General features: G+C 48.2%; 1 protein-coding gene across 6 annotated transcripts in view; it reads left to right on the top strand.

Moving 5' to 3' along the window:
- Positions 1-24703, top strand: part of TOM1L2 (target of myb1 like 2 membrane trafficking protein) — a 133561-nt gene that overhangs the window by 59245 nt on the left and 49613 nt on the right. For all 6 annotated transcript variants that reach the window (XM_045199173.3, XM_045199176.3, XM_045199174.3 and 3 more), the window contains exons 2-3: positions 17599-17683; positions 24555-24633. In XM_045199173.3, the coding sequence (XP_045055108.1) occupies positions 17599-17683; positions 24555-24633 (164 nt within the window). The remainder of the gene's footprint in view (positions 1-17598; positions 17684-24554; positions 24634-24703) is intronic.

The following is a 24703-nucleotide window of genomic DNA, read 5'->3' as shown; positions in this document are numbered from 1 at the left end:
ATGTCATCTCCCTGTTTGCTCTCACTGTTGACTTTCCTGATTTTCCCATGTTTGGGATAGGAGCAGTTTCCCAGGTGATAAAGAAGCCTGCTGTATTTGGCTTTGGAATGCAGATCACCTACGCACATAATGTCTGCATCTCCCAGCACAGACTGGCTCTCGGTTTGGTGCCCTACCAGGTGGCAAAAGCACGAACCATGGGTAACCCACGCTAGGACAAGGGGGAGTTAATAGGGAAGCCAGGTCAGGGTGAAAATGCCTTTTCAAAGGTATTGGGATTAGAGGGCTTTTATCCTTCGGGAAAATAGTCTTTATTGTCAGAAAGATTTCCTTACATTCAGGACAGCCTTATTCTCTGCGCCTATTTTTGATGAAAGAATTAAATAAACTGGATTTTAGTTTTGGGTATGAGTTTGTCATTTTAGTCTTTTTTGCAATACAATTTCCCCTTCCCATCTTTATAAAACAATATTAACAGGAAAATATTTTTATTTATTTTGAATATATTTTATTGATTATGCTATTACGGTTGTCCCAACTTTCCCCTCTTGCCCCCCTCCATCTGGTATCCCCATTCTCTGGCAATCCTCCCCCCTTAGTTCATGTCCATGGGTCGTGCATATAAGTTCTTCGGCTTCTCCATTTCCCATACTATTCTTACCCTCCCCCTGCCTGTTCTGTTCCTACCAATTTGTACTTCTTAATCCCTGCACCTTTTCCCCCATTCTCCTCCTTCCCCCTTCCAGCTGATAACCCTGCAAATGATCTCCTTACCTATGATTCTGTTCCTGTTCTGGTTGTTTGCTTAGTTTGTTTTTTAGATTCAATTGATAGTTGTGAATTTATTGCCATTTTAATGTTCTTAGTTTTGATCTACTTCTTCTTAAGTAAGTCGCTTTAACATTTCATGTAATAATAATGGCTTGGTGATGATGAACCTTGTCTGGGAAGCACTTTATCTGCCCTTAGATTCTAAACTATAGCTTTGCTGGGTAGAGTAATCTAGTTTGTAGGTCCTTGCTTTTCATCACTTTGAATACTTCTTGCCTGTCTCTTCTAGCCTGTAAAGTTTCTTTTGAGAAATCAGCTGACAGTCTTATGGGAACTCCTTTGTAGGTAACTCCGCTTTTTTCATGCTGCTTTTAAGATTCTCTCTTTACTGGGGTGGGGTGGAGGGATGGGGAGAAAATGCAGACAACTGTAATAGAATAGCAATAAAAATTTTAAAAAACCAATTCTCTCTTTATCTTTTAACCTCTGGCATTTTAATTATGCTGTGTCTTGGTGTGGGCCTCTTTGGATCCATCTTGTTTGGGACTCTGTGCTTCCTGGACTTGTATGTCTGTTTCCTTCACTAAATTAGGGAAGTTTTCTTTCATTATTTTTTCAAATAACTTCAATTTCTTACTCTTTCTCCTCTCCTTCTGGCACCTCTATGATTTGAAAGCTGGTACATTTGAAGTTGTCCCTGAGATTTCTTAGACTATCCTTAGTTTTTTGGATTCTGTTTTCTTGTTGTTGTTCTGATTGAATGTTTTTTTCTTATGTTCCAAATCATTGATTTGATTCTCAGCTTAATCCCCTCCACTGTTGGTTCTCTGTATATTTTTCTTTATTCCACCTAGTGTAACCTTCATTTCCGCCTGGGTCTTTCTTATGCTATTGAAGACCCCAGTGAGTTCCTTGAGCATCCTAATTACCAGTATTTTGAACTCTGCATCTGCTAGATTGCTTATCTCTATTTTGTTTAGTTCTTTTTCTGGACTTTTGATCTCGTCTTTCATTTGGGCCATGTTTCTTTGTGTCCTCACTGTGGCAACCTCCCTGTTTGTTTCTGTGTATCAGGCACAGCAGCTTTGACTCCCCGTCTCAGCAGTGTGGCCTGGTGCAGAAGAACACCTGGAAAGTTGGATGGGGCAGAGCCTCAGGGGATCTGTAGGAGAGTGGTAATTTTTGCTGTGGTTGTGCAAGGAGGCAAGCTGTGTTTGCCTGCACCTCCGTCTTGACCGAAGTCCTCAGAAAAACATTTTAAAGATTTGCCTCTAAGCCAAATGCTTTGACACATTGATTGTTTTCCCTTTTTTTTGTATTTCTCTCCCAGACAGTATCTATATGTATCCTTTTTTAAAAAATAATTTGTGTCTTGTGTTCTTTACACTATTACAAAATGTTTCTGTATGTTTTAATAATGATTACTTATAAAGGCTCTAAGTATAATTACTTACAATTAATGGCTATACAGAATATAATTACTTATAGTGGCTATTCTGTTGAGTTGACAATTTATTGGGTTGACCAAAAAGTTCCTTTAGTGTTTTTTCTACGATGGCTTTAGTAGCACTTAGTTGTCTTTAACTTCATTCGAAACAATTTTGTTAGACTGTATTGTGACAGCTGTCATATCAGTGTGCATTTAAAACAACAAAATTGGTGAATTGTGCATCCATTTTAATATTGAAGATGGAAGAAAATATACATTTTTGGTGTATTATGCTTTTCTATCTCAAGAAAGGTAAAAATGCAACTGAAATACAAAAATAAATTGTGCAGCATATGGAGAAGGTGCTGTGACTGATCAAACGTGTCAAAAGTGGTTTGCGAAGTTTCTTGGTACTAGTGACTTTGGCCAAACAATTCTTTGCTGGGGCTGTCTTGTGCATTGGAAGCTGTTTAGCAGCGCCCCTGGCCTACACACTAGAAGCCAGTAGCAGGAGATAGCAACGTAACTCAAAATATCCAAATCAATGAAGTTTTGGTGAAAATGAAAAATGTGTCTTTTATTTTACAGAAAAAACTAAATGGACTTTTTGGCCAACCCAATACTTAGCCATCACTTTTCTGTATTTCATATTTGGGAAGTTTTAAGAATTCAATGATATTGTATTGAACATGTTCCTATAACACTATATTGAATGTGTGGGAGGTTTTCCCCTTTTCTTCAACAGCTTTATTGAGATACAGCCCGCATACCACGCAGTTCACCTGTTTGAAGTGTGGGGTCTCAGTGGTTTCCGTGCACTCACAGAATTGTGCAGCCGTCACCACAGTCAGGTTTTAGGGCGTTTTCATCACCCCCCTTAGCAACCACTTCCCATTTTCCCCAGCCCTAGGCAACCAGTAATCTACTTTGTCTCTACAGATTTGCCTGTTCTGGACATTTTCTGTACATGGAATCATACCACCTGTGGTCTTTTTTCCCCCACTTAAAATATTGTGATAAAATGTGCATAACAAAATTTACCATTTTGGCTGTTTTAAGTGGATGTTCGGTGGCATTAAGTGTATTCAAACGTATGCAACCACTGTCCATCTGCACAACCTTTTCATCCCCCCAAACGGAACCCGTGCCCGTCCAGCGCCACCCCCGTCCCACCCCCGTTCTGGCAGCACCCTTATGCTCTCTGTCACGGTGAATTTGCCCACTCTGCACATCTAACATAAGTACAGTCATAAAGTGTTTGTCCTTCATGGTGGCTTTGTTCACTTGGCATAACATTTTCAAAGTTCAGCCATGTTGTAGCACATACCAGAATTTCATTCCTTATTATTGCCAAATACTGTTCCATTCTGTGGATGTATCATATTTTGTTTATTCACCATTTGATGGACATTTGGGGTGTTTAGTCATTTGGCTTGTGCCTGGATTATATTTAGTTTTAACTTTATTTTATCAGAGGTGTTTTATCTAAGTAGAATAAGAGATACTAACAACAGAGCAAACTTGACCTTGCTTAGCTAGAGTGTATTCAAGAGCAATTGGATTGTCTAATGTTGTGTGGCGGTCACTGTAATACCTGTCCAAGGAAAAGTATTCGTCCAAATCGGGTACCTTTACTGGGACTGACATTACCAGGAGTTAAACATCTAACTAAGAGTCAGTACCTTTAAATTCAGTTGCACATAGATTTTTGTGCTTTAGAGGGTCAGTCTCCATGAATCTCTCTGAAGATGAAACATCATCGTCACAGAAACATGTTTGTAAAAGCATCAGAGTAAAACAGTAATTGTCCGTAAATAACAAAAGACTTTTAAAAAGATCAGAGTTCAGATACATACATCTTAAGACCCCTGCTCAGTGCACCTTGTGCAGCGCGCGCGCGCCTTTTGCAGTGTGCACTGAGGGCCTGTAACTCACACATATCTTTCCACTTCTGTCCTATCTTTTCTTTCCTTATTTTGAAACAATCATTTTATTCTAGGGCATAATAATTTTCCTTTTTCTTTATCAATAAAATACATGTCCTTTATATCTTTTATTATCTAAAAACACATTTTATTTTTTTCCTTCTGCAAAAGTGTACCTCTTTTCCATACCTTCTTTACCAAAAATATACAACCTATTCTAAATACAAGTATAATTAAAGATTTAGCACCAAGTGGGAGTTCCCTATAGAGCAGACGCTCCGTCCAGTGGAGACACAGGCTAGTAATGTCCTGACAAGCTGCCCATCGACTCACCAAGTGTCCACACCAGGCCAAGAGGGAGTCCATTTAGAAGGGTTCCCTTTGTGTCGCCAGATTTGTTACCAACCTCGAGGGGTTCGCCACCTGGGGGTTCCCATTCAAGAAGGAGACCTGGCTGTTGCAAGGTAGCGTTATTTACGTGCAGCGAGTAGAGGGCAGGGGATCACAGCCAAAGCTGTGTCTCTGGGAAGGGAGGCTTAGCCACTGCTTGTACACACTATTTGGTCAATTATATGTTGATTTCTTCTTGGCAGTCAGTTGTGTTGGGTTCTGTCAGGTGCATCCAGTTAAAGCTGGTCTGCAAAATACTGTTCTACATTTTAACATTTAGCAAGAATAGCATTTAGTAACAGCCATGGCCTTGAGACCCTTGCCCCATCTAACGGTTTCACTGTAACCTTACCAGCAGTGGGTATTATTCTTTTAAAGGTGTTAATTTAAAATAAGGGTTTAACTTCGTTGTTTTAATATGGGTGTTTTTCATCATTAGCTGCCATTCTTCCTAAGACTAGGCCTCTAGGCGTAGGGACAACCAGCTTGTGTTTGAGCCTCACCGTGATGGGTCGCTCCTGGCTGCTTCCCACAGATGCCTAGAGCGCTGCGGAGGTTCTGCTGGTAGCAGGGAGAGTGTTTCTCTTTGCCTGGTTCTGAAGGACAGCTCTTTGTCCATCTCATCAGAGCACTGTGGCTTTTCTAAGTGCAACAGGTGTGAGCCCTGGGGACCTTTAGGGAGGTTTTCTCCAGGCTTGGAGTTTCGTTTCAGTGCTCTGAGGCAGAAAGGAGACCATCCTTTCAGACTGGCTGCTGTTCCTGGCTGCTCCGGGAGACTGATCGACGGAAGGCCACCCTGTCCTGGTCCAGCCTGCCCGTGCTGTAGAGGGGGCTTGGGGTGGCCTCTTCTCCCTGCTTAGGGGCTGCTGGGAGCGCCTCAGAGGCCACTGCCTATCCTTTGGCCTTGCCCACGAGCCTGTAATCTTCCCTGAGGGACCACCCTCTTGATACACACGTGAAGAGTTGGAGTGCATATTTATTGCATGCTCATTGAGTGCCAGGTTCCTCGCTTTGTGTTTTATCTCACTATTCATTGGTATGACTTTCTTGCCCATTTTATAGACGACTAACCTGAAGTTCAGAGGTGAAGAAATTTGCCCAGGATCAAATTACCCAGGACTGACCCCGGTGTATTAAATTCAAAACTATGCCTTTGACCAAGTGCTGCCCTGCCCCCCTTTCTCTGAACAGTTATGACCAACCTGACCCTGCTCCCTGCCCGCCTCTCTGTGTGGTGTACTCCAGCACAGCCCCATGCTGGTCCCAGAGTGACCTGTCGGTTCTGTTGGGAAGCCCCTCCCACTGACCCCCGAGGAAAGCACAGACTCCTGGAAAATGAAAGGGCTCTCCGCAGCTGGCCTCCTCTCGCTGCTCCCCTTCTCCACAGCCCAGCGTTTCCCTTCAGCCCTGGCAGGCCTTCAGATCTCTGCTCAGCCCGTTCCTGCTGCCTCCCCCCGTCTTCCAATTCCTGCCCTTCCATTTCACCAGGTCTTTCCTTTAGCTTTCACAGAACCCTCCTCTCCCCTCATCAGCATGATTAGCTATTCCTTGGTCATCCCCTGGCGTGTGAGCCTCTGTCATACACGCCTATTCTAACGCTCCTCACATTGGGTACTGACTGCTTGTTTGCAGGTCTCCTGCCTGGTGACCTCCTTATGGGTAGGTGATCCATCTTGCTTGCTTTTTCTGTCCCATGCTAGCAGGGTGCCTGGCAGGGTGAGGCCTCTCAGTTAAAGTTTTTAAGTTGAACTGGGAAGTCTTTGGGTGGCCTTGCCTGTTCCCCTGCCTTGAGGATGCTCAAGTCTTCTCTGAGCAGGCGCGACTCTGCAGTCAGGAGCAGCTGGAACAGGGCTGGGGTGTGGGCAGTGCATGGTGAAAGTGGCCGGCCACCTCCTGTCCCTCAGAGTTCACAGGGTCCAGGTGAACAGCCCCCAGGAAGCGCTCTGGGAAAGAAGCAATTGGCAGCATATCCACTGAGCTTCAATGCAGTTCTAACTGGAGCACCAGCTCCCAGGGGACCTTTTATCTTCCCAATGGCCCGCCCCCTGGCCATTACAGAGTAGCCCCTGGGCAGGCCAGCCCTGCAGGGGCCGCTGTCCCCCAGTGGCCCCTTGTTATCCCAGCCCTAAATCAGTGTCTCCACCAACTCTTCTCTCACACTCATGGGTGCTCCACAGGTAAAATACTCTGTTAAATACAAAGATGGAAATACATCGAACCAGTGGCTCCGCTTGAAGGGAACACACCCCAAATGCATTTTAAATCTGTGGATCCTCCTCAAGGGAATTCCAGTTAAAAAAAAAACTTGGGTCAGCAGCCTCTGGCCTGTGTGCCAATAAGCTTCCCTTTTCTCTGTTGTCTGCCTGGTCTGAAGGGCTCCTTTGTTCCGGGCATGGGAGGGCGTGATGTCCTAATTAGGGCAGTGTGGGATCTCAGCTCAGAAGAGCTGCCCTTCAGAACTGAGTACTCCAGACAGGAGGCTAAGTTCGCAGTGGTTTTGTGAGTTTGCTGGTCTTGAAAGAAAAGAGATTTACAAGGTGGGAAACTAAATGCAGCGTGCCATCCGGATTGGCTCCTGGGCAAAAAAGGGAATTAGTAGGAAAACTGGAACATTCCTAATCCAGTTCTGGAGTTTAGTGCACAGTACTGTGCTAATGTTAATTTTTTAGTTTGGACAAGTGAACATTTGTTATGTAAGACATTGACATTAACAGAAACTGGGGGAAGAGCATATGGGGACCCTTTATATAATCTTTGCAACTTCCCAGTAACTCTAAAATTACTCCAATATTAAAAGTTTATTGATAAAGAAAGAACAAGGTAAAAAGGCTAACCCAGCAGCTAATTGAACTTGACCCTTCATCAGGGCTCTCCTTTACACTTCTTGTCCCAGGGTTTTAGCTTTCACCTGCAAAACCAGGAGGGTAGGCTGCATCTAGGAACCCTTTCCCAGTCTGCTCTTGAGGCAAGGGTGGTCTTTGCCGCACCCCCCCCACCCTCTGTTTGGGGTCCAAGGCTGAGTCTGTCAGGAAAACCTGGGTCATGTGGTTGACAGTGCTGCTACTTCCCAGCTGTACACTGTCAGTCAACAATCTGGGCTTCATTTTCTTCACCTATTAGGGGGCGGATAACCTGTCTGGAGGGGGAAAGAGGGTTACATAGGATAATGCATGTGAAGAACTCGGCCTCGACTGAATATTAGGCTTGGCAAAATTGGTTTTCATTCTCTCCCTGCTTCTTCGTGTGTGTGTGTGTGTGTGTGTGAGAGAGAGAGAGAGAGAGAGAGAGAGAGAGAGAGAGAGAGAGAGAGAAGGAAATGAGTGCTATTTTCTTGAAGCCTTGAGATCAGTGGGTCAGTGGTAGCTTGGAGGTCATGGATGCTGCCAGCAGGTAGCCAGTAGCAGCACCGGACCCCCTCACCCCCACATTTCCAGAGATCCGGGAAATGCGACGTCTGTTTTGAGTAACTCATGGGGAATCTCCTTTACCAGATGGTCTCTGAGGCCTCTTGGAGTTTTAACATTTGAATTTCAGGAAATTGTGCCACAGCTGTTTCTTTACCTTGAGGGTGGGCCAAGTCGCTTGGGGGCTTCCTTCTGGAATGGGAGTCCCTGGTGCTTCTTCTGGGCAAGGAGCACTCCTGGCTCAGAAAGCCAGAAATCAGAAAGGCTGGAGATATTTGCAAGATCCAAGGACACCGAATCTGCTGAGCATGGCTTGTGGATGGCCGCTTACCTGTAGGTGGCAGTGGAGACACGGTAATCACTGGGTGTCTGGGGAGTGCAGGCGGGATCCCTTTGAGAAGTCGTAAAAGTAATCCTGATGACCACGGTGTGGAGGACCGTTACTCTGTGTTCCGGGCTCTGTCAAATGCTCTGTGTGTGTTACATAGTTTACTCTCAGAACAACTATGTGGGAAAAGTGCTATTATAAACACATTTTACAGGTGACAGAAAGCTTAGAAAGGTCAAGTTACTGCCCTGGGGTTACACAATAATTGGCAGAACTAAGACTCACCACAGTCTGAGTTCAAACGCCCTGCTCACACTCTCCACTATGATGCCATTTCTCCTGCTTCTGAATCCAAAGGGGGATGCATGGATGGCTGGGAGCCTAGCTCTGCTCTCCCCACACTGTCCAGTGCCTGTCATCCCAGGGCCTTACTTGTCATTTCATTTATAAAGGACTCTTGTCACCGTAAGTTTGGGCCCTTGTGAGGAAATGAAGACATCCTGCCTTCTATGCAGCTTCAGGTGTAGGTACGGAATCTCCTCGTGTCTTGCTAAGCCAGCGAGATTGGAGGAACCTCTCAGAATGGCATTAGCACAGTGTAGAAAGCCCAGTTCTCTCACGGACGATGCTTCCAGGTGCTGGAGCCTGTCAGAAGGTCTCTTGGGGAAGCATTGGAGGAGGCCCTGGAGAAGAGAGAGGGTTGGAGCTGAGCATGGGCAGGCAGGCTGCAGTGTGGGCTTTCCGGCCACAGAAGTCTTGAGATGGTTTCCTCAGGGCCCCTTGGCTTACAGAGTCTTCCAGACACTGATGTGCTTGCCTCTTTGATCCTCTAGCAAATGACTTGCTTTTCTGTGGAATGAGGACTCAGGTGGACCTTCCCTTCGGCTTTGCCTGCTTTCCCAGAGGGTGGTCGGATTGTGTAAAAGTATACATAAGCCCAAGGAAGCCTACTTTCCTCACTTCTATTTGGCACAGGATTGAAAGTCCTAGCCAGAGCAATTAAGGAAGAAAAAAAAATAAAAAGCATCCCAATGGGAAAGGAAGAAGTAAAATTATCTCTGTAGGTGACATGACCTTATATGTAGAAAACCCTAAACATTTCATGAAAAAAAAAAAAACTGTTAGAACTAATAAATCCAGCAAAGTTGCAGGAATATAAAATCAGCACTGCAAATCAGCTGTTCCTATACACTAACAATGAACAATCCAAAAAGGAAATTAAGAAAACAATTTCATTTATAATAGTATCTAAAAGAATAAAATCCCTAGGAATTAATCAAGGAGGCAAAGGCTTGTACATGGGGAGGCTACAACACACTGCTGAGAGAAATTAAAGACATAAATAAATGGAAAGACAGCTCATGTTCATGGATTAGAAGACTTAATATTTTTAAGGTGATACTACTACCCAAAGTGATTTATAGACTCAATGTAATCCCTATAAAAATCCCAACATCTTTTGCAGAAATTTTTTAAAAAATGCCATCCTAAATTCATATGGAAACTCAAGCGACTCCAAATAGCCAAAACAACCTTGAAAAAAAGGACAAAGTTGGAGGACTCATAGTTCCTGATTTCAAAACTCAGCCCTGGCCAGGTAGCTCAGTCGGTTGGAGCGCTGTCCTGACGCTCCAAGGTTGCGAGTTCCGTATCTGGTCAGGGCATACACGAGAGTCAACCAGTGAACGCGTGAATACGTGCAACAACAAATTGATCTCTCTCTTTCTCTCAAATCAATAAAAAAGTTCAAAACTTACAATAATTACAACACTGTGATGCTGGCGCGGGGGTAGACATATCAACCAGTGGGATAGAATAAAGACCTTGGCAGTAAACCCTGCCATATATAATCAATTGATTTTCCACAAGGGTTCCAAAACCATTCAAGAGAGAAGGGACAGCCTTTTCAACAAAAGCTGGGTATTCACATGCAAAAGAATGAAGTTGGACCCTTACCTTAAAATGGTAAATTTTTTGTCATGCATATTTTACCACAAAATTACCCACAAGAAGAAAAGTATACACAGGCCAACATCCTGTCAGAGTGTAGCGGGGGAGCTGGAGGGATGGGTGGGGATCGGAGATCATTTGGGCTGTTACCTCAGCCCAAATGATTACCTCTCAGCCCTAGGTTTGGCAGGAAACCTAGGGCCCAGAGAGGAAAAGGGACTAAATAGCCCAGGAGCTTGCGATCATCATTGGCAAAGTCAGAACCGGGATCACTTGCTCCTCCTTGGCCCCCCTCTGAGCTGTGCGCCCCAGGAGGGCTGGAGCGAGGTCTGTCTTACCCTCCCCTGTGTCCCCAGCACTCAGCACTGGGCAGTTCTGCAGTCCATTTGTGTTGGCTGGATGACTCTTGGCCTTCCTTGCCCTGAGGTAAGGGTCTCAGCGCAGCTGCACGTGGAACCATGTGGGGAGCTCTTAGAGCACATCAGCACCTGGGCCTTGGACCTCACAGGTGCTGATGGGAAGGCATGGGGTGGACACAGGCAAGAATATTTTTTAAAGGCTTCCTGGTGGTTGTAACCTACAGCCAAGTTTGGGAACCACTGCTCTATATCTTGCCTTACCTGGTGCGCTCTCTAGATGGGAGCGAGGGACAGAAGCTTAGTATTCTGGCTTCTCTTGTCCTGTGTGCTCTGCCTGAAGGGGTGTGTCACAGTGCGTGTGGTGGAGTTGCCATTAGTTCCCTCTCAGCTCCTTGACACGAGGACACAGCTGTCAAAGCCACCCAGAATGCCATGGTTGTCCTCTGCTCCAGGCTGGCCTGCCCCGTGACTGATGCCTCCCTGCCTTTCCCTCTCTGCAGCTCTGAGGACAGTCCACGGCACATCTCAGGTCCTGCGACCTTGAGTAAATGGCATGGGGACCATGGAGTTTCCTTTTGCCTTAAAGTTCCAGAGAAAAACTGCCTCACAGTGGTCTGCAGGCTGGTAGATGGTAGTTTGTGCACCTCTTTCTGGCCCTGCTTTCTCCCTTCTTGTAGGGGCGATGGAGAATTGGGGACAGCTGCCATAAGAAAGGACAGCCTACAAAGTTAGGGATGCGTATTTGGAATTCATTCTCTTGACTCCCCAGTGGAAGGGGGGTGGGGTCTGCAATTAGCATTCATGCAGCATGTCAGGAATCTGAAGCAGTAGACAGTAATGGTTTTTTGGTAGGATGTCAAGGTTGATTTTTCTACCTGACTGGCAGTTGCCAGCCTGCCTGACTAGCATACAGTAATCCAGAAGGTTCATCTCATATTATCGGCGCATGATACAAGCTGAGCTTCCTGCTCATCCGAACCCCTTCTTTCCTTTCTCCACACCTGGCACAAAGAACCCTGCGTGCTGTTCCTTTGTGCTGCCACCTCTGGACTCCTACCCGTACCCTTGATGGCTAGGGAGGTAGATAATTTGGCTGATTTCTCTCTATTCTCACCAAAAGGATGCTGCTAAATGCAAAATGCTAAAATCAGCTCTCTTTTATCTTCTGGTGCTGGCTGCTTCTGAAGTCACTATATTTAACATCGAAGTATAGAAAGCAGCAGCCAAGAAACCAAGCCCCTGGACTGTGAGGCTCCTCCCCTCAGGACTGCCTTGGACTTCAGACTGCATGGGGGGCGTGGGGGGTGGCAGGGAAGCCAAGCCAAGGAAGCACTGACAATGGCAGTGCTGAGGCTGCAGGGCATCCCTGGCCTCTGGCCTGCACCAGGCGGGAGGCAGTGTTTTCTGAGTAGAGAAAATGTCATGGCAACAGAATCAGGATGACATATTCTTTTGCTGTGAATGTTTAATGGGAGTCATGTGTCTGCCAAGCCCTGCTCTACCCTGCCGTGCCCGGCTCTACCCTACCCTGCCCGGCTCTGCCCTGCCCTGCCCTGCCCTGTCCTGCCCTGCCCTGCCCTGCCCTGCCCTGCCCTGCCCTGCCCTGTCCTGCCCTGCCCTGCCCTGCCCTGCCCTGCCCTGCCCTGCCCTGCCCAGCTCCTGGCTGTCAGCATATCACCAAGATGTCTGAGAGATCACTGCTTTGCAACCAGGGTCATCGGTGTTTTGATCTTCATCCCACCCTACTGCTGGCTGGTAGGAATGACTTGCCTCATTGCTTCCTGGAGCATTGTGTTTCTGCTGTTGCAGCAGGATTTATTTCAGGTTTTGACAATTTACGTGACCAAAGAAATGAGATTGAACTTCCCTTCCTCTGGCCTGGGGCAGGATGGAGTGGGGGAGCCCACACTGGGTGGCTGCAGTTCCAGAGGCAATCAAACACAGCTTTGTCGGGGCGTTTGTGTGAGGAGAGGAGAGTAAGAGTGGCCGGGAGGGCCTGCATCAGCACTGCTCTCCGTGGGCTGTTTCAGCAGAGCCAGGTGCCCCTGGCTGTGTCTGTGTGGCGTCTCAAGCAAAACGAAAAGAAAGAAGCATTCTTTTGGGGTTGGTTCTTCATAATCAAACAAGTTTATATCTTGTAGCTTGAAAACTCCGAATTCCCGCAATTGAATAGAATACACTGGCCCTGAGGATAAGTTATGCCTTTGAACCTCTTCCCAGTATTCTTAGTGGGAAGGGAGGGGGTGAATATAAGGTTAATGGATTCTGCTGCTAAACTGAACTTGGAAATGAGATTTCATTGATTTAATATTTCCTCTATTAACCTCCCAAGACAGTGTCCCTTGTGGCCCTACCAAAGTGCAGCCTTGATATTTTCTTTCCCTTGAGAGTATGTGCTGTTGCCCTTGCTATGACAGGGACAGATGATGAGTGCAGGACGGCTCTTTGGCCCGCTGGCCTCTCCCCTTGCTGGCTGAGAAGGGTAGCAAGCCCAGGCCGGCAGGCAGAGCTACTTTATTAGGATTGGCCTTCTTCTGAGGAGGCTGCCGGGTCTGTGGCTGCAGACAGTCCTGTGCTGCATGTGGCTGTGGGCGTGAGTCACACCTTCTGGGAGTGGGTGCTGGGAAGGAGAGAGAGTGTGGCAAGAAGGGCAGGGGCTGCAGGCACAGATCATTTCATGCACCCTCCTCCCTGCTCAGGAGCCTTTGCTGCAGCTTCCAGACAGCCAGCTGGGGCCTCTCCTGCCTCTGGGTGAAGCGTGCAGGTCAGAGCATCCGTGGCCTTGCTGGGCGCTGCCTCCTGCTGCTGTCTTCTGCCGCTCCTGTAGCCGCTGCCCTCAGACTTTTGTTCGCTAGACTACACGGTGCTTTCAGCCATTCTTCCTGGGTGTCTGCCCCTCCCCGACCCTTCTTACCCTGGCTGCGCCCTCCATGGCTCTAATTTTCCCTGGAGGTCCTCGGGCACCACTTGAAGGTTTGTGAGGGGACCTCTTTCCCAGGGGCATGGCGCAGGCAGGGGAGGTGAGGAGGTCCCAGGGGCCTGCCTGGCTCTGAGCAGGCTCCAAGGGGGCCCTCATCCTCTCTCTCTTTCTCTGTCCCTGCACACACACTTCCCTCATCTTGTAGGCACACAGCAAACGCTGCCTCTGTCCCCGCCAGACCGGCACCGTCTGTGGACTTTGCTTACCGGTCCCCTTGATCTTGGAGCATCCTCTGCACCCTGCCTCATCTGCTGCTCCGTGGCATTTGTCCGGGGCGGGTTCTTACTCTTCATGGGTCGGTTTGCCTCTTCAGCGGGTAAAGAGTCCTTGGGTGCCAAGGGCGATGAATAAAGAAGGTGAAAAGTTGGCGGTACAGCTTTCTTGGTCAAAATTAAAACAGTGAGGCCTTTTAATCCAGAATGAAGGCTGTTGCACAAATATTTTGAGCAACAGCAGTATTTTTGGAGTGTGTTGTCACTGTAAGTACAGCCTTTGTTTCGATGTGTGAGTCCTAGTATGTTATGTAAGAAACAAGTGTCGCTTCTCCAGAGCTGCATCTAGTAAAGCACGGATGCTCCCAGCTTGTACAGAGGTCATCTCTTTTATTCTCTGAGTGTTAGTGTGGGTTGTGTGAAGCTTTTGTTAAAATGGTGGTGATGGTATCCCTCTCATGAGGCATACAGTTAGGGTGGGGCAGGTTTAGACTTCATCTAAGATACCAGCTTCGTATCTGAACTCTGCCTTTGCTGGCATGTGGCTTAGCATCAGGCAAGTGCCTGGGCTTCAGGGACAGACAGGCCTGGGCTGGAATATCGGTACCACGGCTCACCCTGAGGGTCAGCGCATTCTACTTGTTTACTGCGATTCAGTGTTCAATTCAGTTCTGCAATACTGGCCAAGGACCCACCCTTCTTGAACCTCGTTTCCTTCTTTTTAAATGTGGGCGGGAATAATGCCTACCTTAGGAGGGCTCTTCTTTTTTTATTAAAAATTTTTAATTATGTTAAAATACACATAAAACATGCCCTCTTTACCCTTTTTTAAGTGTTCCAATCTCCAGAACTGTTTCATCTTGCAAAACTGAAACTCTGTACCTGTTTAGCATCTCCCCATTGCCCCTCCCCCAGCCCCTGGCAACCACCACTCTACTGCTGTCTCTTAGGAGCTTGACTGTTCTACGTACCGCATACAATTGCAATCATACGGTATTCGTCTTTTTTTCTGTTTGGTTAAGTTCACTTAGCACAATGCCTTCAGGGTTCATCCATGTTGTCGCAGGCGTCAGAATTTCCTTACTAAGGCTGAACAGTAATATCCCACCGCAGGAATGTACCACGTTTTGTTGATCACTTTGTTCACTAGCGGCCACCGGGGTAGCTTCCCCCCTTGGCTGTCGCGAGTGGTGCTGCTGTGAGGCTGGGTGTACAGATCTCTCTTTAAGACCCTGTCTTCAATTCTTTTGGATACAAACCCAGAAGTGGAGCTGCTGGATCAAATGGTAATTCTTTTGTAATTTTGTTGAGGAACTGCCAGACCATTTTCCACAGCAGCTGCTTCATTTCATGTTCCCGCCGACCATGCGCCAGGGCTCTGGTTTCTCCACGAGCTTGCCAGCACTTGTTGTGTTCTGGGTTTTTTATAGCAACCATCCCTGTGGGTATGAAGTGGTATCTCATTGTGGTTTTGATTTACATATTCCTAATCCTTGACATTATTGAGCATTTTTTAATGTACTTACTATTTAAATATCTAATTTGAAGAAATGTCTGTTCTCATCCTTTTCACATTTTTTAAATTGAGGTTTTTATTGTTGAGTTGTAAAAGTTCTTTAAATGTTATAGATATTAATTACTTTTCAGATACGTGATTTGCAAATATTTTCTCACATTCCATAGGTTGCCTCTTTACTCTCTTGAATATTCTGTGTGTCCTTTATGCACAAAAAGTTTTTATTTTTTTGTAGCCCAATTTATCTAATTTTTTCTTCTGTTACCTGTGTTTTTGGTGTCATATCCATGAAATTATTAAATCCCATGTTACAAAGCATTTTTTAAAAATGTTTTCTTCTAAGAGTTTTTACCTTGTAGGTTTCCATCTTTTATCCATGTGGAGTTAATGCTTACCTGTGGTATAGGAAGAAGGCCCACTTTCACCCTTCAGCGTGTGGACATCCAGTTTTCCCAGCGCCTTTTGTTGAAAAGAGTGTCCTTTTCCACTGAATGGCCAGGAAGTCATTCTGTGGCTAAAATAAAATACTGTACATGAAGCACCTAACATCCATGCCTAGCAGTATCTTAAAAAAAATGATGGCCCCTTATCTCCCCCTTATTTGAGACATAGTTTTAACTATTGAAGTTGATTATTAAAATTATAATAGCAACTACCTAATAGTACCAGCTCTGTGTCAGGCTCTATTCCAAGGGCTTTACACACACATATTAATCCTTACCCGAGGGTATGTTTATTGATTTGGGGCAGGGAGAGAGACATTGATGTGAGAGAGAACATTGATTGGTTGCCTCCCATACATACCCTGGCTGAAATCAAACCCGCAGCCTTTTGGTGTACAGGACGACGCTCTAAGCAATGAGCAGCCTGGCCAGGGTGGCCTTTACTTTGAATTGTCATTAACAACTCAATGGGGTAGTTTACAAATGAGGAAATTGGGCAGAGTTAGAGCACCGACAACCTCTTTTAATAACCTGCTTTTAGTCGCAAGTTAAAATGAAGTTGCTTGGTTACTTGGTTCCCGGTGGTTGTTGGTCTCCTCAGCCAGATCAGCCCCTGTGCCCTCCTTTCCTTCCTGACCTCTGCCCTCCCTTCGCAGGCGTGAGACTGTGTCCTCCTGCTTTGCTGGTGTAGGGCCTGGCAATCAGAGAGAGAGGCTGCCGTGTCCACAGAGGGAGGGGGAGGCAGGCTGTGAGAAAGTACTCATGCGGCCAGAGCAGCTGGGGGTTCTGCAGTTAGGTAGTTTGCCCAAGTCACATAGCTAGTAAGTGGTGGAGCTTATATTCAAACCCAGGTAGTTTGGCTCCAGAATCTGTGGGCTAATAAACTTAACATCCTCCCTGTTTGGATTTTTTTCTTTTGGCGGGGTGCAGTGAACGTTATTGATGGTGCTTGACAAGGTAGGGCTCCATAAGCCCCTCCCCTTCAGGGATGGAATCTGTGGAGGTCAGGAGATTCTCATTGTGTTGGGGGTGATTTGGGGCAAGGACTCCCCAGCAGCCGAGGGCCTCTCTTCCTCTTTCTGGGGCTGGTGGTCCAGGGGGCTCTTACCCCATGGAGGCCATGAGGACCATAAGGTCCATCACCCTGTTCTGTAGCCAAATTCATTGTCATACCAGGAAATGAGCTTGACAAAGTGATCTTTGCGGGCCATGCCAGCCCCAGCATCAAAGGTGCAGGAGTGCGTGGTAAAGACACCCCTGGGCTCCACGGCACACTCCGCACTGGCATCACCCCATTTGATGTTGGCACAGTCTTGCTGCTAAAATATGGAGATGGGCTTTCCATTGATGACAAACTTCCCATTCTCTCAGCCTTGACTATGCCTTTGAACTTGCCATGAGTAGACTCATGCTGGAACGTGTAGACCATGTAGTTGAGGTCAATGAAAGGGTCATCGATGGTGACAGTATCCACTTTGGCAGAGTAAAAGGCAGCCCTGGTGACCAGGCGCCCAATACGGCCAAATCGGTTCACTCTGACATCCCCCATCCTGTCTCAGATGCGCAACTGCTTTTACCTGGCTGTGCACGCAGGAAGACGCGGCTGTCTGTCGTATGGGAGGAGCAGAGAGCTTTGGGTGATTTTTAATAGCATAGGCCTGTCATGAGCTTTTCGGTCTGCAGTTTGGTGGATGACGGACATTGTTATGACATTGGCCTCCAGGCCCAGATCTCATGCTGGGTGTTCCCTTGTGAAAGCAGAACCCCCAGAACTGCTCTGTTGGCTCAGCCCATCAGTTTGGGAGATGTGGTGGTTCTGGTCCCTTCCTGTTTCCTGCCAGGGCCCCTTGTTTAGGAGAAATGTCAACCAGTTTTCTCTCTGACTTTACAGAAAAAGCCACAGATGGCTCCTTGCAGAGTGAGGACTGGACGCTGAACATGGAGATCTGCGACATCATCAATGAGACAGACGAAGGGTACGTGTGTCCCTGCCACCCCCCTGGGAAGCTGTCAGCTCCTGGTGAAACTCAAAGCCTGTCCGGGCTTAAGGGTGTTGGGTATTGTACTTTTTGTTTTGTTTTTAGCCTGTCTTGGCACTTAATATCTGATGGCATTTAATACCTGATGACATTTAATACCTGATACTCTTAATTCCCTTTCCTCTTCCTATCCACTCTGCCCCACTTCCCCAGTGGCATTGCAGAGTTAGAGCACCGACAACCTCTTTTAATAACCTGCTTTTAATCGCAAGTTAAAATGAAGTTGCTTGGTTACTTGGTTCCCGGTGGTTGTTGGTCTCCTCAGCCAAATCAGCCCCTGTGCCCTCCTTTCCTTCCTGACCTCTGCCCTCCCTTCGCAGGCGTGAGACTGTGTCCTCCTGCTTTGCTGGTCTGGGGCCCGGCAATCAGAGAGGCTGCCGTGTCCACAGAGGGAGGCAGGCTGTGAGAAAGTACTCATGCAGCCAGAGCAGCTGGGGGTTCTGCAGTGGGTGGGCTTTCACCCGCAAGCCACCCTGTGCTGCTGAGTCTGCTGTCATTATGCACTTTAGGGCCCCTGTCTACATTGCAGCTGTGTTCTCATCCCACTTCTTCCCAAGTAGCCCGTATTTGCCCTCTGTCCACTCCATAAAAATGGAACCTACCATCACCATGTCATCTTAAACCATTTCGGGAGTGGTAGAAGAGGAGCTGGACTCAGGCAGCCCTGAGCTTGCACTGTGACACTGTCACAACCTTGTCAGGTAGAAAATGGGGACCAGCCTCCTAAGGTTGCTCCTACTTTCATTCAGCACATGTGCTGGGCACAGGTGTCTGTCCTGAGGTCGCAGCAGGCCACAGGGCAGGAGAGGGCTGGGAATTAACAACTTTAAATGGAATGATCAAGGAAAGCCTCACAGATGGTGCACTGAGCAAAGACATGAAAGAAACAAGGGGGTGAGGAGTGAGGATTATACCAGGGAAGAACATTGCAACAGGGAACAGCAAGCACAGAAGTCCTGGGACTGAGGGTGTCTAGTGTGTTTCAAAACTAGCAAACAGGCCCTGGCTGGTGTGGCTCAATGGATCGGATGCTGACCTGCAAACCAGAGTGTCTCCGGTTCGATTTCCAATTGGGGCGCATGCCTGGGTTGTGGGCTGGGTCCCCGGTGGAGGGTGTGCAGGAGGCAGCCCAGTTTTGATGTTTCTCTTCCTCTCTTTCTCCCTCCCTTCCCCTCTCTCTAAAAATGGATAAATAGAATCTTTTAAATAAAATAGCAAGGAGGCCAGTGGGCTGGAACAGAGTGGGTGAGGAGGCGGGTGACAGGAGGGGGGGTCAGAGATATCCAGACCCACACAACACTGGCACCAGGGCCTCGGGCTTGATCCCGGGGGTACAGGGGGTCCCTTGGATGGTCTGAGCAGAGTTAAGGCATGTTCTAACTTTCATTTCAAAGAGATCACTCTGGCTACCATGTGCAGAGTGGGCTGGCTGGGAATGGACCAGGGGCGGAAACAGAGAATCCATTAGGAGGCTCTTACCGTCATCCTGTTGTGAGAGGTAGTGGCTCTGACTTGGATGATGGCAGAGGAGACAGTGAGAGAGGATCAGGCACTGAATATATTTAGAAGGGGGAACCAATGAATGTGCTGATGTGGGAATGAGGGAGGAGTCAAGGGTACGGGGATGGAGGAGACTGCGGGTGCAGAGATCAGCAGTGCAGACTGACTTGCCAGTGAAGCCCCAGTGCCCACCACTGAAGATGCTGACGGGGGCTGGCACAAAGGAGGCTAGAATTGGGGGCAGTGGCCCATGCTGAAGATGAGTGTTTGGGAGTGCTTAGTGAAAGATGGCGCATTTCTGCAGTCTAAGGGCAGGAGCTCACCTTGGTGCCCAGCACACAGGTGGGAGTCACATAATTGTTGGGGACTTCGCCTTTCTAAGGCCATCGTCACTGGGCTCCTTTTCTTTCTCTTCATGTCCGCCTCAGACGCCACTCATTTACTTCTCTATCTAGTTGCTATGCCACATTTGTGGACCCCACAGGTGGAGGCCCAAATACCAAGGTGAGCTTGTGGCTGCTCTTGAGGTGCTCCCCGGGCAGAGCTAGCTGGGCTGTGCAGAAGAGCATGTAGCAGACTCAAAGAAGCAGCAAGCAGGACTCCTCCGGGGGGCTGGCCTGGGCCTCCTCCCCCAGGACAGCAGGGAAGGGAGAAGCATGCCCTGTAGCTGTGGGAGGCAGGGAAGGGGCAGCAGGGTAGGGTATGGGTGGTTGTGGGTGCAATGAGGAAGTGGAGAGGGGGTTGTCTGGAACAGAGGTGGTTCAGGTAAGGTTGTGAAGAGGCTTCTTCCTGTGTCCTCACCCCAGAGATGGGCTGCACCCTTGGGCGACCCACTGACCTTTGCCTCTTTCCCTCTGTCTGCCCTCCGTGCTACAGGTGGGGGCTCTTAGAGACGCAGGACTCACAAAGTCACACCCTTGCCAACAAGCCTTCTCTCGGTAAAAATCCTCCACATACCCTGTGGGATAACTGGACCCCTCCGCCACTCCATTTGGGGTCCTCTCCCCTCATCCTTCCCTCTCAGCCCCACAGATCCCTTGAACTTTCCCAAGCCCTGTACCCTGTTTGCAGTTCCCCACTAATGGGAGGGACATAGACACAAACGTGCTGGCAGGGGACCCACTCACTCCAAAAGGACTGAGGCCTCTTTCCAAGGTCTGCAGCGGGGTCTGCTGCTCTCACAGTCCTCAGAGCACCTTCCTGCTGAAGTGACCCGTCTTCTGTTCGTGGCCTTTGCAGAGGGTGCCCTTTGTGCCTCCCGGCACTTCCTGCCCTCACCTCTGCAGTGAGGTGACTGCAAGCCTCTCCCCACACGTCCATCTGGCAGTTGGTCTCCTGCCCACTTCATCCTGCTTCAGGGCTGCAGGCCTAGTGTTCCTTCTGCCCCCCCACCCCCTACCCCCACTGACTCCTCTTTCATTTACTGCACCTCATTTCCCTGACACCATCCCTCCTGACTTGGACAAGCGCCCCCGCTGTGAGTTTTGTAATACCCTATTTGACACTTGCACTCATCACAGTTTAAACTTACATATTTGCATAGTGTTTGTTAGACTCTGTCTCATCCCCAGCTCCCCCTGGACAGTGCTCTCCCTGCGGGGAAAAATTTCTGTTTTGCCGCTGTTTCATCCCCAGCACCCAGCATAGTGTGCACACAACTGGCTTTTGACAAACATTTGTTAACTAAATGAATAAGTAAATGAAGTCCCTATGAGGAATGGAGGCATGTGAATGTAATCATAACACACTGTGACAAGTGCGCTGAGAAAGCAGCTTAGAGAGCCAACAAGAGGGATGGCACAAAGGTAGGGAGCCAGCCCTGGGGCCATCATAAGGAAAGGATTCTTGGAGGAGGGGACGTCCAACTGGAATCTGGGGTCAACCAAGTGAAGAGGTGGATGGGGGGTGGGTGCACATAGGAAGGGGAGTGTAGTGGGGTTAGGGGCATGGAGCCTGGAGGCACCAGCCTGGGCTGCAATCTTAGGGCCTCCGCTCACTTGTCATGTGGCCCTGAGTGAGTTACCTAATCTCTCTGTGTCTTGGTTTCCCGTTAACAAATAGGGGACATGTGCAGTGCCAAGCTCTGGGTTGCACCAGCTCATGCAGTGCCCTGCTCCCTCCTGACAGCCCATGCAGCAGGGACAGTCCACATTAATGTGGAGGGGACTGAGGCCCAGAGTAGGCTGGTCACTTGCCAAAGGTCTCACCCCACAGCTCTGAAATCCAGGTACAAGCCAACAACGCTCTGCCTGCACTGCTTTTATTTATTCAGAGCTCTGCCTCTGGGAGGCTGGGGTCCTGACAGGCCCACAGCTCCTCCCTGCACTTTCCCTGATGTCCAGGGAGGACCGCGTGCACCCTTGGACATCAGGGATGCCGTGGGCCGTGTGCAGCAGCCCCATGTGTTCTGCATCTTTGGCCATTAGCCAGGAGTGCCTGGCCAAGTTGCCTACCCAGGAAGGTTTTAGACCCTGTTTACCAGGCCTCTCACCCCGTCCTACCTAATTAGGGCATGGACACATGGATTTGGTAAGCACTCTTTGTTTCTGATGTGCGGCTCTGATGAGGACCCGTTGACCTGGGTCATGTTCATGACGTCGCTGGATCTTCCCAGCTCACTGAAGCTCTGTCTGTTCCCCAGCCTCTAGGCAGGAGGGGCGAAGAGGCATAACCGCTGGAAAAATGCAGTGGAGCTAGAGAATAGTTGAGTGGGGGTGGGGCAGGAAGGAGAGGAGGTGTTCAGGGTGAAGGGGTGGGGGCAGCCATGTCCTCCATCAGGGAATAAGGAAGAAGCATTTCTGGAGTGGCAGTTCTGGAGCCAAAGGACAAGATGAGTTCAGTATGACTGGAAAGAAGGTCTCTTATGAGGCTACTGTCGGAGATCACTTTGGGAAGGCTGAAGACAGCCCTGAGGCCGGATCCAAGGCCCTGGGGGCAGCCCTGAGGGGCGCAACCTTTCCTTCCAAAGCTCTCAAGGGTGTTGGGGCATCTCACACTTGTCATTGCCTCCTGGTTCTTCCTTCTCTGTCTTGGCTCTTGATTCTTCCTTCTCTCTTTTCTCCTTGTTTCTAACTCCTTGCTGTCTAATCTGCTGCTGCTGCTGCTTGAAACTTTGCAGTTCCTCTGACATGCCTTTGATCCTCTTCCCTGAAGCTTCATCCCCGGGGAGAGAGAGAAATACTTGTTTTTGTGCTTACTCAGTCACTCCCAGGCAGTACTTCCTGAGGATGAATTTTCATTTTAACTCCAAGCTGAGAGCCTGCTGACTCTAATTTCCCTCCGCCACCGTTGCCTCCACACCAAGAGAGCTCTGGCAGCGCTGTGCTCTTTGAGCTCGGCGTGATGGCAGCCTTGGAGTTTGTACCCATTTTTCTGCTCCATGGAAGCTCAAGAGGAGAGGAATGAGACTAGATTGAGAGGGATGGCAGCCATGGGTCAGGGCTAGCCATGGCTTGGCAGAGCCCTTGAGAGACGAAGTCAATCAGTGCTCCTGGCCAGTAGCTGCTGACCTTCACCAGCTCAAGTTCACAACCAGTCCTGCAAGCCAAGAGCTTGTCAAGTCCTATATTTGCAGAAATCAGCATTCCTATTTGGAAACTGCAGCCGTACTGCAACCACACTTGGCAGGGACCCCTTCCGCAGGGAGCCTTGTCCCATCAGCCCTTGGACTCAAGAGCCAAGAATTCCCGCAGGCAGTCATTTTTGAAGTTGGGAATGGGAGATAGGTCCCCGTTTCTTAAGCTCAATGTTTAATTCCCTTTGCTCTCTTTCTAATTAATAACTGGTTAACTACCTACGGTAACAGGAGCCTTGCCTTGCTACAGTGTGTTTCTGTCTAAATTGGGCTGATTAGCAGAGCTTCCATCCCCACCCCCGACTTCCTCATACACATTTGAAAGGACTTTTTCATTTGGTAACTAGATGATAAATATTTTAGAGCTGTAGGAATAGGAGGTTGCTGACTTACTAACCTTCAACTTTGGAAAGACCCAGATATATTGACATGCAGGCTGCAGAAGTCTAGAGCCCACTCGTGATAGCAAAAGGCAGTCCTGCTGCCAGACTGGGGCTCCCCAGAGCTCAGGTGACAGGGCATTCATGGCAGGGCTTCGTGCCAGAGGGAGCTCTTAGTCCGACACCTTTGTTTTATCTTGACTTAGAGTAAGTTAAATAACATATTAGACACAAGAACTGTACCTAATAGGTGCTCTTAGATGGCTGGCTGGGGACTCGAAGTCCCAGCTCTCACAGTGACTTAAGGAAGGTTCTGTTCCAAGTTCCAAATAGTCAGCTTATAAGTGAACTTTTAAACATGGCCCACTTGTAAACTGGGGACTGCTTATAATTCTGTGAGGTTGTCTTTGGGAATCCACATCAGATCCATCACCTAAAAGCACACAGTTCCTTGGGTTTTGAGGAGACAGAAGTTTTCTCAGGGAAAAAGGAGTCCCAAAGAACTGGGAAGGGCCTGAACATCCAGGCCTAAGCAGGTGCCCGGCCACCGTCTCTGCAGGTTCTTCAGTGTACTCGCGCACCGGTGCGTCGTTTATGTTTTGGATAAATAATACTTGCTTATGGAAACAAATTTCAAAAGGGCTGCAAATATACAATCCAGTGAAAAACTTGCCTGTCCCCTCTGTCACCCAACTCCCCTCCTCTAAGGGCAGCCAAAGTTACCAGCTTCTTGTGGCTCTCTCTGGAGATTCTCTTCCTGTGCAGGCACGTGCGCTGTGTCTGTGTGCTGTCCTGTGTAACTCAGACAGCAGCGTGCACCACACGCTGCTCTGCAGATGACTCTTCCCAACGTGTGCTCCATGTTGGTGCATAAGGAGTGTTGATTCTTTTTTTAAAGTAGCATTTATTTATAATCCTTACCTGAGGACACAGTTATTGATTTCAGAGTATTAATTTTAGAGAGAAAGGCAGGGAGCGAGAGAAATCAATCTGTTGCCCCCCTAACGTACCCCAAGCGAGGACAGAACTCGCCACTAATATGTGTGCTGACCAGGAATCAAGCTTGCAGCCTTTTGGTGTGCAGGACGGCACTCCGGCCAGCTGAGCCGCCCGGCCAGGGCAAAGATGTCTTTTCTTTTTTGCGGTTGCATAGTGTTTCATTATGTGGATAAACATGATTTAATTTAACCTATTTCATGTTGATGGACATTTAGGTTGTTTCCACTCTTTCACATTTATAAACCTGCTACAGCAAGTAACTGTATATATGCTAGTTCACACAAATGGGAGTGAATTTGAAGGATAGGGACCTGAAGCATAATTTTCAGGGATCTTAATATGTCCTTTTCTCCAGGCCAAAGGATGCCATTCGAGCCCTGAAGAAGCGGCTGAATGGGAACCGGAACTACAAAGAAGTGATGCTGGCGTTAACAGTGAGTGTTGCCCTCCGGTGGGTGGGGCAGCATCTGGGCACATCCCTGCTCCTGCCCTTGCCCCACTCTC

Source organism: Desmodus rotundus, chromosome 9 (genome assembly GCF_022682495.2).
Source record: "Desmodus rotundus isolate HL8 chromosome 9, HLdesRot8A.1, whole genome shotgun sequence".
NCBI lineage: Eukaryota > Metazoa > Chordata > Mammalia > Chiroptera > Phyllostomidae > Desmodus > Desmodus rotundus.
The sequence above is the reverse complement of the archived record's forward strand: the minus strand, read 5'-3'. Positions and strand labels throughout refer to the sequence as shown.